A 14,450-nucleotide genomic window follows, 5' to 3' on the forward strand; every position below is an offset into this window, starting at 1 on the left:
CTGTAACAGAGGCAGACACAAAACCCTAACACTGTGCTATCAATAACTGGGGATCATTTACAGTGGACAAAGACATCTAGAAAGCAATCTGTCTGGCACGCACCAGGTGGTGAGAAATATTACACACCCTTGTCTAAATGTTATTAGCTCGGTGCGCTCAGTTCCTCTTACTCGCTGAGACAGTTTGACATGAAAGGCTAACCACATCCCACATGCAGGAAAATGAAATGGGAATACCAGCATTACCACAGGTTTCCAAATCTGTGCAGGGGAGAAGAATAAGAGATGAGCCAAACTTAACAGAGACATGAACTCATAAAAACCTCAGAGAGTCAGTGTGTTGAAGAAAAGACTGCAAGACATCACAGGACCAAGAGTACCACAACCAAAACATTAAAAAAAGGGGGGGGGGGACTCCAAATGGGTCTCAATCATTTATTAGGTCAGAGAAATAAATGTTACAGTTTATACATAAACAACTAATCTCACTGAAGGAGCAATTTGATTTGATATTAGTAAAAACCAGTGATAAGAGAAAGAAAGGAATAGCTAGCTTTACTGGAGGTGATATTAGAAGCTAAACAAAAAGAAAAAGTCCTCTTCATGACACAGGGATCTATACCTCCCATAGGCCATCACTTAGCTAGTGCTCCCCACCATCACTGACACATCATTAATACCGACACGGTGGTGAAATTGATCAAAAAGAATAAAATAAAACATGACTAAGGGGTAACTTTTCATCGAGATAGTGTTTTATGAACGCATCTATGCTGAGGAAATTCAAGACAAAGGCTTTTGCTGTAAATGCAGCCTGAATGCTGATCTTTCTCTCGAAATGACGAGTTACCATGGAAAGGACAAACAGTTTGTGCAACGGCCTGTTTTGGTTTTCCATGTGTGTGCATACAGACTGGTTACATTTTTTACCATGGCAGACACAAGAGGGCTGAGCAGACGACGGAACTGGAGGGAAAAGACGGGAAAAATAACACGAGGAGCATACACCGGGGCCAGAACAGAGTGGTGTGTTGGAGCGACAGCGTACAAACACTAACCATCAGACTTGGGATGGGGGTGCTTTTTTAATTTTGGATTTGATAATTGTACAAGGGTAGGGGAAGAGGGAAGGTGCAGGGCAGTAAACCAGATTTCTGCACCCACTTCAAACAGTTGGAGCCACATATAGGATGATGATGGGATCAGTAACATCTGCTATCTTATTTTACCGGTACCCAGGTCCCGGTTGAGTGTAGCCCTGGCCATAAGGGGGGCGGTTTCGGGCATAAGGGTTGGCAGCTCCAGGTGGAGGGGTGACAGTGTTGCCTGGAGGGGGGGTATATCCTGGGCGGGGCTGGAACCCTGAGCCGGGCTGAGAGTTGGGCGGCATGGTGTAGTTAGCAGGTTGGGAGGCCTGTGTGTAGTTTTGTGGTGGGAATGCTCCTGGTGGGTACTGCTGGGTGCCCTGAGGTGGATGGGTCTGCTGCTGCTGCCCACCCTGGAATCCTGCTGCTGGCGCTGCACCAGGAGCTGGAGCCTGCGAGGAGGGAGGAGCATAGTTTTGGAACTGCTGCTGTGGCTGTGGAGGGGCTCCGGGCTGAGGGTTGTATCCAGCTGCGAGAGGGGAGAGAGAATCCTTAATTCTCTCCAGACATAAAAGAAATCGGCTACACAGAACAGCAGCTACCCGTTTATCTGCTAGCATCACTTTTAATCTTACCAGGGTACTGCATACCGTACTGCTGCTGAGGTGGGGCACCTGGCTGCTGAGGAGGGTATCCACCTGGAGCTTGGTATTGCTGGTACACTTGACCTGAAAAGGTGGGGATGATCATGATCAGTGCCAAAGAATTTAATTTTGTCCAACAGCAATATGACCACTGCCTATTGGATTTGTATCCTCATCACCAGCAAGCGTGGAGAAAATATTGGACTAAACAGTGATGTTTAACCTTTATACTACAAACACTGCAAGCTGGCTTTCAAATCAGCTTCATGGTTTTTTAAGAGCATCTTTTCAACAGCTAATTTTGGTGTAATAGTGTAATTCTAACCACCATTATCACCAGGCTACCTCCACAGACATTTGGGAGGATTAAAGATTACGATAGACCTCAGATAATTGGATGCAGTTACAACAGCTCGAAAGCCCCTTGGTTGCGTCTACACTTGGCTTTTTTTGTTTTGTTTTTGAGAGCCAATATTATCTGATCCACCCCAGACACACATGGGACTATCTTCACGGAAACACCTGTGCATTGGGATAGAATAACACACAACTCCTTTAATGAAAACAGCTGGAACCACTTTGATAGAAGTATCTGTTGTTAATCTCCCACAGAGACTGCTCTGTGGCACATTACAGTAAAATCTGTCTTCGAGCGAGAGAGAAAGATGCACGTGCAGGAGCAGGCATAAAATAAATAAATAAATGAATAACACTGCAGGCTTGGAGACATAACCCTGGATTTTTTGCAAGAAAGAAGACACGTCTGTGTTTGCAGACAGTGACTTCATGGGTTTGCACCGCCTACGGACAAATGAGGAGAATGATCAAGTCTAAAGGTCCAATCATCCCAATACTTTACTTTAAATAGTAATTCTTACGAGGCCTTTAAACCTGGAGCATCGTCATGCTACACCCTTTAATACAGTCAGTAATCAGGAGTATATCTTTCATGACAGGGAAAGGTCTTTTTGTTATTGTTACTTTCATTTGCTCATTACATTTTCCATCGAATGCCTTAGAGTTCAGCAAATGTGCAAAAACTTGGCGAACAACTGTTCTCTCCCTTAACAAGGCCTAAATACTACTCCCAAATCTTTGGCCTGGCAAATAAGTAGGGTGACGACGCATGAAAAGCACAGCGAGAGAAGGCATAATGAAAGAGGGCTGGGTTCACTGGATTATTAAGTGCTGGTAAAAACTGGTGCTTATTTTCCACAGTTCTTAGAGAATCTACACCAAAGGAAAGCTCAAAGGAGATTTTAAGCACCTATCAGATTGTTCTGTACTGTACTGTCTGCATTCAAAAGTAAATCCATATATAACGACATGCTCCAGGCGAATTACTCCACAAAAAACACATTCCATACAGCACAAAGTAATGTCTGCTGGAATATTCAGCCTGAAAACTTTGGACTGGTTTGGGAGACACCTGACAGCTAAATGCTTAGAAAGACTAACTCTTTGATGTCTCTGTATAAACACCTCAGTGGTGTGGCAACCATGTGTTATCTTCTTACATGAATATTACATGTGTGGCGAGGCACGTGTGTGAAATTGGCTTCTCCTGTTCTCCTCGCCTGTAATCCATCATCAGAGTTATGCAACAGAGATGGAAAGATGCACGGCTGTCTGACCTCTCCAAGAGGTCAACCATCAGGGGTGAAAGATGTGATAGGTAGGCTGAAGAATTACTTTCACTTTGGCTGCAGGCCTGCTGACCTCTCCACTTGTCTTTAGGAGGAATAATGAGGTCCTATTTTTAAATAAACATTTCACATCGAACCCACATCTGCCCATCTGATTAAGAGTATCGTGTAACTGTTCTGAGTCACTGTTACATGCGCACGTGTTTACAGTTTCTTTCTTTCTTGCAAAGATGTAAAAGATTTTTGCCAAGTGTCCATCAAAGGATAGCGTAAAATCTTTACCATCTGCTTATGGATCTTGTTAGCAGAATTCTTATGGTAACAAGTAACCTAGGTTTGCATTAAAAGTGAGCTTGAGGCTACTTTTAAAAAAGGCTACACATGCTCAGTTGGCATCTAGTCTCACAGATCACCGTTTTACAAACTCTTGTGCATTGACAGGCTGCTCTGATTTGCCTTGAGGTTTTTATACTAGTCTGCAACCGAGGACAGGAATAACGTGAGGGAAAGGGTTGACCGAAGGAAAAGAAGATGCCAGCCTGCTGCATGCAGGGCATAAAGACAGGGTTTGGAAGATCATTTCTGCAGCTGTTAAGAAGTTATTCTTTACTGATCTGTGGGAGCTTTCTACCTGCACAGCAAAGTTAGAGTGAAGCATGGTTAAAGTTTGCTCAATATCGTGTGACGTGTTGAATGAATCTCTTATAACTACCTACATCCAGCATATAGCTACACAACATCTAAATCTTTTTTGTTTGATGCACCCACACATCAGGCCTTCAGTGACACAACAATACACTAAAGCCCCCTCCTTGCGTTTGCTTTGGTTAATAGCAGATTACTCATAGTATGTATGGAAGATTCTGACTTTAAAATGTTTGAACCAAACTAGAAACGGAGAACGACTTCAAAGGAAAAGTCGTGGCTTGTTCTGAAACCAACACCTTTCGTTTACTTTGAACAACTGAGTGTCTTCTCTCCATGCTACTGGTGACCACAGCTACATATTGTCGACCAAAGCACTTGACTCCTCTCTTAATCTTCCTTTGACAAAAGGACAAAAAAAAAAAAAAAAAAAATCCTGATCTTTCTGTTTGGTCTTCTGAATAAAACAGTGTGCTGCTGCTGCTGGCTAACCATCCCCACTCTTTCTCTTTTGGACCAGCTAAACTCTTATTATGCCCTCTGGATAGGTTCTGGTGCTCTAACCAGGCCAAACCGCAAACCACCAGCTAAATGGAAGTCATACAACTCGTGTGCTGATCTTCAGCGTAGCAGGTGTGGTCAGGAGTCTGTGGAGTGACTGCTCAGAGTGAAAGTTACAGCTCTCACAGGGTGCAACATGAGGCTATTTCGTTGCTCCACTGGCCTGCACATCCAGCTGAGCCAAACCACAAGCTAAAAAACAACCCAGCACATTCACAGCAATAAGTGAAACGATAAAAAATGCTTCACCTCTGTGGCTGCACCTGTCTGGCTGCCTTTTATAACAAAAAAAAAACAGGCCAGAAAGTGTTAAGGGAAAAGTTTGAATATGGAGTGAGAATGAGAACAAGACAGATTGGCATGTAAAACCAAATCCCCCTGAGAGCTTGATGCTAGAATGTAGTTCTGTTAACAAAATACTCCCCCCCCCCCAAACTGCCTGGTATGTTTTGTTCATTTGTCTTTATCAAGGATGATTCAGAGTTAAAGACTGCACCGGAGAGAGCTACGATAAGGCGAGCTGAAAGATGAATATTAATTACATGGGGATGCTCATGATTACACTGTGTTTAAAATTAAACTAAATGTTAATTAGTCATTATAAAAAATATGCTATTTCAACTGCAGAATGGGTCTGATTGCCAAAAAAAACAAGGTCAGAGTAAATGCAATAATCAGTAATATGGGAAATGGAAAAAATTTATTATATGTCAATGTGAGGCACAGTACAGTCAACCTATGCAATGAAATCAGTGGGGCTCATTCACTAATGTGAGTGCAAAAAAAGATATAATAGTGTTATAGGCCCTATATTGCTTGTATAGGGCAAACAATAGTGATGCCCTATACAAGGCGTGCTTTCATTCTTGCTCAAGATCAGCTACATATGCATTACATGTGTGTAATCCAGCTCCAGCCCAGCCCTGAAATAGATAAGTGGTTAGGAGCTTCAGGCTGCAATAACTGGGCTAGTGAATGCTCCATCACCTGAGACAGTTAAAGCGCTTTTATCAAAGTACGCCTTTAAACTGATCCATGATCACAAATGTGCACCAAGTGTCAAGAAAGTTTGTGGTTTCCATTTAGCCTGAACTGGTGACATGTAGGCAAAACCGTTGCTTATTAGAAGATGTTTAAAGAAAACTGCACATTAAAGGCTTTTCTTGGCTAAATATATTTCTTTTTTTATGTGCCTGTTTTTTGGTTTGTGTTGGAAAACTGTTAAATATGACAGAAATTAAATTACTTGTCATTTGTGCCTGCAGTGTACGTTGCTCCACTGTTGGATGTTATTGTAATCACCCACACTGCAGGGCCTCTGACACTCTGTGCTCTGAGGTAATTTTTGCTTTGTACAAACAAATTTGTGAAAGGAAAAGACTGATGAATTCCACATTTGTGTGTGAAACGCTCCTACACGCCATTTAAAGACAAATTTGTGCACACACACACACTGTGAATGAGGCCCAGTGTGCTCTTTTAAATTCAATCATATTTCTCTCCATTTGATCTGTTCTGATCCAAACAATCTTCCTCAATTCCAGAAATTTCCACTAGCTCTGGTCTACTGTGTTTCGCTGGCAGGATGAAAGCTAAAAGCTTAGTGAGCAGCAGTAACAGCTGGTGCATCCTTCCTACTCTACATCTTTACTTATTGGTAGATTACACACACATAACTCAAATCAGTGAAGGTAGACTGAAAAATAGTTCAACAACACAAACTGGGATTGGGAGTACTTGTATTTAAACAAAGCAGTTAAAACACAATGTACATAATAAACTGACAACTGTGTGCATTTGCTTTACCTTGGAAAACCTGCTATATCCTTTCTTCAGTTTCATTTTTAGTCAGAACTACTCTTTGGAAAAGAAATACTCCTGGATGAGCTTTTGTCAACATATAGGCTCAGCAGGCAGTCGCATTTTTGTAAGGCTACTTTGGTGGCAAATTTGGAAAAACATTCTGTTTAACAGCACCACTATAAAAAGTAATTGCTTAATCTGCCACACTGCAGGGGCCTTTGACACCCCTGTGCTTATAAAGACATTATGTAACTGTGCTTACTTTTTTGGAGGACACATATCTCTGTCAAAGGATCTGTATGCTTTTTTTATTTGTGTATTTTCTACAGTACGTGCGTGTGCACACATCTCACCATCCATGCCTGCTGGGGGTCCCTGCTGCACTCCAGCATATGGAGCCTGTGGCTGAGGGGGCACTCCTGGCTGAGGCGCTGCAGATGAGGAAGAAGCAATGCTGTCAGGGGTTCCTGAACGCTCCTCTGCTGCAACAGCTGGGGGAGTTGTACAAACGGCACACAAATGCACAGACGATCAGAAGACACGCAGATGCCTGATATAGAAACTAGACAATTAAATGAAATCAATTTTCAAAGATAGCATTTGCACTTCGGCTCTACCTGGGGCCTGGTCCTCGCTCAGGCCAAAAGAGGAGATGACATTCTTGTTGACCTCATCCTGGTTTTTTAATGGATCAAAGGCCGACATACTGGCTGCACTGACTGGAGTGGCCTGTTTCACTGTGGGGTCAGCTGTCACAACTTTTCCTTCACGCCCATCCACTGATTCTGGAAAGGGAAGAGGAAATGTGATGCTAAGACAACATTTTAGCTTGTTAAGATGCCATGGAGACAAAAGTGTAATAAAACGAATAAGGGTCTGGGTGTTTCTGACAAACTGCAAGTTTTCCAGATTACCCTTTTATATTTAACTCAGTTGATCCTTAAAGGCCAAAAACTATATGAGCATATTAGTTAAGAAGTAATGAAAAATATTTTAAAAACTTTTAATGTTGCAGCTTACAATATTAAAGCTTTGGTCGCAGCTAGGATTAGTCGGAGAGACCTTGTTTTTGCTCAACATGTGCGCATATGTGGGCGCGATTGACCACACTCAGGCTGGACTGATCTAGCATGTAACAAATTTAGAGTCAAACTGCAGACAAATATTTGTTTAAAAAAAATAATTTAAAAAGTGTTCAATTAATCCAACAGTTACTGACTCCAGTAAACCGTCTCAGTTTGGTGCCAATGTCTTTGCGGGATACAGCTCTTATAACGCCAACTACAATACTGTGGACTATGAACCACTTTTATTAGTTAAGGAGGTCACGCAGTCCACATTACCAAGATTATAGTGAGTCCCAGAGATCTAAAAGTAGAAACTATAACAAAAAGAATCACAGAACCACCCGGTTGTAGAGTTGCTAACGACCCAGTGAGTTGTTCATAATATGAATTCGTGTACATGTTTAATTGTTTTTTCTATGACTACACTATACTGCATTTGGCAAAAGGCTTATATTATATAACAAGCTTATATATAGTCTATCGTGTGTGAGTGAGTGTGCTTACCACTGTCTGGGGCTGTAGCAGCCAGACCAGGCTCTGTCGGGGGCTCCAGGGTATCAAGGAGGTTGTTGACTTTATTCCTGAGCTCAATGAGCTCCCTGCGCAGGTACTTTACCTGACTGGACTCCAAAGGCCGCGGCTGACCATTAACTGCAGATAATAAGATGAAGAAATCAGAAAACGATAATTTATTTCAGTAATAAAGCAGAGTAAAATCTTCTCCATCCGCGCTCCTGTTGAGCACTTTTAAACTACAAAACTCCCACCGATTTTGTTAACTACTGAAACTGCATCTTATTCATTGTGATATCTTACTGTCTAGGACTCCTTGGTCATATAAATTATGGTTTGGATGATAATCGAGAGTAGAATATCTGGGTCAGAGTGGACTCTAATGCAGCAGAATTGGCTCACACTCTCAGAAACACCAAAGTTCCTCCAGACTTATTAATAAAACTGTTTATAAGGATTGACGCCTGACAATAAACTCATGTGGTGAACTTCACATTATGCACTGGACGGAAAATCACAATGGAAATAAATAATTAAAAAATGCCTGGCAGCTAAGAGGCCAGTCAAAATAGCTCAACACATAATGGTAAATTTAAAACTATCTGACTTCTACACTCCAGTTGTTTGGAAGCCAATAAGGTATCTGCATGTTATGAGTGATGATCTGTTGGCTCCATAATCTAAATACCTGGGATTACTGGGATCATCTATCACATGGTTACTTCCACAAAGCCATTCACAACGGCTGCTGAGCTGAACAGGAATCGCTGTCACCCCACCCTGACAGCAAAGCATTTAACTAAGAATAGAGCCGGGTTGTTGGCAATAAACTGAAACCTGCTAATCTGCAGGAAACGTGACAAACCTCTTCAAAATAGTCAACTCTATATGCCCTGTACCACATCTTCTCACTGACCAAAGAGTGAAATTTCCACTGCAAAAGGAATGAACTGGACGTCGCTCCGCATTCCTCTCTCACACAAGTTTCTCTGTCTGACTGAATAATGCTGAACAGAGACGGGTGGGCTCATGAGGCACTGTGCTGAGACGCAGGCCGTCATGCGATTCCAGCTCCTCTCCCTGCCTCTGAATATCAACACATGTTGGACGGTGTAATTTCCACGTGAGGTCAAGACATGCGATTACGAGCCAGGGCTCTGTTTTGATTTGTAGGAACTTAAACAACTTTTTCTCTTTTTTTTGAGAAGAAAAAAAAACCCTTTCTGCTTCCAGCCTAATAATAGAGGCTACAGCAGGAGTGACTGAGAGCAGAGCACAGGAAACAACATCATGTTGTTAATACAGTTTAGACAGTAGAGAATGTGTGCTGATGCACTTCTAATGTTGTGAAAGAGTTTTTTAATGACAGATTTGATGCTGGTTTGCTATGGTTACGAGTCACACTTTTTCGCAGCTGCAAACACCCCAAAGTTTGACTTAAAGTAAGCTTAAGGTGGTACCCAATCATAACTATTCCAACATGTTCATTGGATATTTAACACACTTCAGTTCACGTCGCTACTGAAAACTTACTGACTTTTCATTGCCCTGGAGCAACTTTTTCACAAAAAGTACTTATCGCAAAAACATATAGACAGTACTGCTACACAGTCCACTCAGATGAGGCATGCCTTCCTGTCTACAATTCAGTGAGCAAGCACGCAGTTGACACTGAAGCACAATCAGGTGCTCCAAGCTTCAAATATTTGTTGGTTGTTACGGTCCAATCTCCAGAGCCCAAAAACAGTATTGGTATGCTGTTTCTAAACTGACAAAACTCCAACACTATTTAGTTACAGCCAGGAAAGACAATCCTCTAAAACACAAGCCAAACACTGGACACAGTGTTGTGTTAACAGAATAACAAAACACCTGTACTGTAAAAATGCCTCCCCAAAAAGTTTGATTAGTGAAAGAATCAACTTAAAATTTCACAGGCTCAGAATATTTCTTCTCTTACCGCCTAGCATTAATACACAGCTTTGCTGTGACTGAAAGAAAAATAAATCTGAAAATGTGGCATATCTGATCATATACATTTCAGTCAGCAAGGATTATCAATACACTTCAGTATAAGCAAAAGTGTACCTTTTTTCCTTCGACATAAGAATAATTAACTGATGGCCTATTTTAAAAAATGCATATTTATTTGTAGTGTTTCATTATGGATTTAAAAACATTTTTTTTTCCATGCATTCATCAATTTCTACTACTAATCTGAGTTAACGGTCTAAGACCTCTCTATCCAGTTCTCCAAGGGGGCACTGTGGTGTTCTCAAGCAAAGCAAGGGCCATCATCTCTTCAGCATGTCCTAGGATCTTCTACCAGTTGGGCATGCTGGAAACACCTCAGAGGCATCCTAAAAAGAGACTGAGCCCCTCACCCCACCACTAAGGGAGGGAACCCATTTTGAACACTTCTATCTGCAGTCTCATCCTTTCAATCACTATCCAAAGCAAGTGGCAATAGGGGTGGGAATATAGACTGACTATTACGATTCTAAAATATTAAATATTACAAATAAAATGTATAATTTAAATCTTAAGCCTCCTATTAACCACAAACCTGTTAACAATGAGGCTAAAACGTGTACGGCAAAAGCATGGTCGACACAGCCAGGCTTTCTTAAACCGAAAACTCTGATCCTTCTGCTTCAGAGAGGAATAACAGCTAAATCATACTCTGAGCTTGATGTTTGGGAAAAAAATAATTAGGAAAATTACAATGCATACAGCTGATTTGAAATTTAGAACTCTGAACATAACCTGCTTAAGGTTATGTGTTCAGCATATTTACTATAGTGATATATTATAGCAAAATAGCCAAGGGCCCTGTGATAGGCTGGCTACATGTCCAGGGTGAGCCCTGCCTGTTGCCTGCTTGTAGCACTGCACTGAAAAAGGGATGGATGGATGGATGTAGCCAAGTTAAAACAAAAAGAGAAAAGAAAGAATAAACTCACAAACAAAACAAACGCACCTAAGCCCATTAATCTCAATGTTGAGTACACCTCTTTGATCAAAGTCCACTTTTTTACCATTTCACTTATCTTAATCATACTTTGGGAAAACTAACATACTAAGTCCTAAAAAAATCCCAGAAATTTCATCACAATGTTTTTACTACTGACAGCAACAAGGCCCGAATAACATGTTAGGGTGAGGCATATTGGCTGGTCAGGTAACTGATTATTCAACGAGTTACACCTGCTGAGCTACTGAATGACTGTGGAATTATCTGGGCGGGGCAATGGTTTAGCCCAACAGGTTGAGGTGGCGACCCATAAGCTATAAGGTCTTTGCAGAGGCTCTGGTTCGAACCTGCTCCAAGCTATTTTCTGTCCAGAATAACTGGTACAAAATACACACATCTACTACCTGTCATAGTTTTGTTTGTTAAATCGGTGCTAAGAAACAGTGATTCCAAAACAAATTAGTCAGAAGGGAGTGTAGATCATTTTCATTTGGACAGTAACGAGCTGAGGTTTGCTGTGTGGAAAAATAAGCTAGACTGCCCTCCAGTGACTGGCTGCTGTAACAGCTGAAGTAAGAGACTAAACATCTACAGCCTTGAATTCGTCAAGGCAAAAACACGCATATAGTCCATAAGAAGAAATGTGTTCATTTCTTACCAAACAAAGTCAGTTTGAGTATTCTACTACACTGGATGGCGAATGAGAGGTCAGAGCTGTCAAAAATGGTAATGAGGTCATCATCTGTAAACAGGAAATGGGGACAAAAGATGATTAACTGCACAGCAAATTGTCACTTTCAAAGAAAATATGCTGAGATTACCATCATGAAGTACACTTGTCACCAGAGGATGACCGGACCCTCACAGGCCTTTTCTGTGTCCTGACTCACCTTCATCCTTGTATTTGATAGTGACCTCGTCGTTACTCTGCAGCTTTCCCCTGAAGACACGCTGCATCATGAGCACCAGCTCATCATAGGTAATATCTTCATTATGGATGGGAATGCGTCGGATGTCGTCACCCAACTGGGCTTTGATGATCAGCTTCCCGCTCAGGTCCAGCTGGCCGTTCATGGTGCCGTCTGACCTCTTCTGCTCCCAGCACTTGACAAAGGTAGAAGAGAGGTGTTCACACTTTCAGTGCAGCCCTGAACTCTTCTAGGCATTACCCAACAGGGAGTGACACACAGTCACACTGAACACTGGCCACTCTTTAACCTTCCAGCTCCTTAGTACAAAGTAGGGTTGTATAATTACTCAAATTTGATTTGCAATTACGATTTATTCTACAGTTTTTAGTGATTATCAAAGGCTAATTCAGATAAAATAATTATTGCGCCACATTATATTTTTATTTCCTTTTAACCCTCTTAAATCATTCTCTGCTGGGAAACTATCCAGAAACTTCCCAAACTGCATGTGTAAACAGAGCTGGCGTGAAAAGCAAAACATATCACACACCAAGGCAGTTTATTTGCATTCATTTTTATAATCTCTTCTCTGCAGGGTTCAAATGGAAATTTATTGAAAATGCAAGGATAGCAGGAGCAGGCTAAAAACAGTAACATGGAAAAATGTGTCATAACATTTTTTTTTTTTAACTGTGTGAACATAAGAGCGCAAAAACTACTTAGGAGGTATGCATACTGCAGTGCCAGGGCACCACTAGTCAGCAAAATGGCATTCACAGCAACATGTATGTCTAGCTTATAGAACAGAATATATAATTATTAGTTAAGCCCTTTTTAAAACTAGGTCAGAATAAGTAGGTCAACAGTATAGCGCTTTTTCAAGTCACAACCAGTCATCCACCCATTCACGCACTGGTGATGGCCACAGCCACCCTGGGGCGTACTGACAGAGGTGAGGCTGCCAGACACCGGGCCCTTTGATCACCACCAGTAGGCAACGGGTGAAGTGTCTTGCCCAAGGACTCGAATTGGCAACCTTCCGATTACAAGGCGAACTCCCAACTCTTGAGCCACGATCGAGCCATAACAGCTGCTGTGAGAACAGTCCTATGATTACATTAATATGCCGAAATTAACAGCTTGTCTTCACTGTCACAAAGCTCTCTTAATGTTGACTGAGGCCTGTTTGAAATTACACACAGAACAGGAGCGCTCCTCCCTTGACTTAAATGAAAACCATGTCACTCCAGAGTCTAAGGGTTAAACATCTTCATGTGAGGTGGCACCGGCTATAGAATAACAGACCTCCTTGTAGACTTTGACCCAAAATATCATCTCTTCTGATAGGAGAAAAAAGCTTTCAAAGCCATTTGGCGAATCATATAAATGATTACAAAGTAATCGCAAATTAAAACCCATTTTACTCATATCATACCGGTAAAACAGATATTTCTTTGGGGGGAGGGGGTATGTAATAAGAGGCCTGCACTCATTAAACAAGGTGGGGTTTACACACTGTGTTAAGTTAACGTAAACCTCATCGTTCGTGTACAGTCACGAGTTGGATTAACTCTGACGTTATCTCCTGATGTTGTAAGCTCAGCAATATACTCTTTCTGTCCGGGCCAGATGAGTAATTGGCTGGATGCTAGGGATTGGGTGGTAGCTAACGTTTAGCGTACAGTAACATTTAATGAGTACGACTGGGGAAAAAAATTAAACCGAAACGGAGTCTATCAAGTTAATTTCTAGAGCTCTGGAAACAAATCTTAAAATATCACAGAAGCGAAAGTAAAACTTTTATATAACGGCAAAAGTCGCAGTTATCTATCAGTGGCCCATCAACAAACAGGACTGACTGCTAACGCTTTTTAGGCCGTTTCACCACTGCCATTGCAGTGTTTACTGTATACGTTACGTACACTTAAAAAAATGAATGATCTGTTTAATTTCCTGATGTATATCTGAAAAAGCTGGAATAATAACACTTAGCTTTTCCTATATGACAATGAGTCGTCAACAAGCCGTTTCCTGTGTAACTTATAACAGCTCTACCTATAATAGAGCTAGGTAAGAAGGTATAAACTGATAATTTCCCTACTTCACCTTACATAGACTCGATCAGATCATTAACTGACGAATCTTTTGTTAAACAACTCCCTCTGTATCAGTCTCGACACCTGTTTGGACGAGCTAGCGTAGCGTTAGCTCCCTGCGTAGCTAGCTAGCACCACAACAGTCCGTAATAGCATAGAAACTGCTTTGTAGTTAAATTATAACATAACTCGAAGTAATGTTTTTACCTGAACCAGACGACTTGACCACGATGTATTTCACGGGTTTCCCCAAACCGTGAAAATCTAATCTATTAGCTAGCCTAGCTAGACCCGGGCAGCAGCATCAGGAAGTGTCCTCCAGACTGTCAACGTCAACCAGTACGTGGCATTCAGTGTGCGCAGCCGCAGACCGACTGGAACAAAGTGCGTTGAGAGCCTTCACAGAATTTCAGCCATCACCTTGAGCAGCGTTTATTTATTTACCTTTTGAACACCGGATAGCTAAGCACGCACAGAGTCTGCAGTAAAGCGAAGCTGGTGTTCT

General features: G+C 41.7%; 1 protein-coding gene across 2 annotated transcripts; it reads right to left on the reverse strand.

Annotated features, from left to right (window-relative positions):
• Positions 1-421: 421 nt before the first annotated feature.
• Positions 422-14,306, reverse strand: tfg (trafficking from ER to golgi regulator). Of its 2 annotated transcripts, none has more exons than XM_085385438.1 (8): positions 14,153-14,306; positions 11,829-12,042; positions 11,597-11,680; positions 7,956-8,102; positions 7,002-7,169; positions 6,738-6,875; positions 1,736-1,813; positions 422-1,614 (listed from the first exon to the last, which is right to left on the reverse strand). In XM_085385438.1, the coding sequence occupies exons 2-8, from the start codon at positions 12,010-12,012 to the stop codon at positions 1,226-1,228; spliced, it is 1,188 nt and encodes a 395-aa protein (XP_085241564.1). In that variant the 5' UTR covers positions 12,013-12,042; positions 14,153-14,306; the 3' UTR covers positions 422-1,225. The 2 variants fall into 2 exon arrangements, with proteins under 2 accessions (XP_085241564.1, XP_085241563.1); XM_085385437.1 differs by having other exon boundaries at positions 1,721-1,813.
• Between the last annotated feature and the right edge of the window lie 144 nt (positions 14,307-14,450).

The sequence above is a fragment of the Rhamphochromis longiceps genome, linkage group LG16 (genome assembly GCF_057381845.1).
Source record: "Rhamphochromis longiceps isolate RC_006_pf linkage group LG16, R_longiceps_female_GT1.1, whole genome shotgun sequence".
In the NCBI taxonomy this organism is placed as follows: domain Eukaryota; kingdom Metazoa; phylum Chordata; class Actinopteri; order Cichliformes; family Cichlidae; genus Rhamphochromis; species Rhamphochromis longiceps.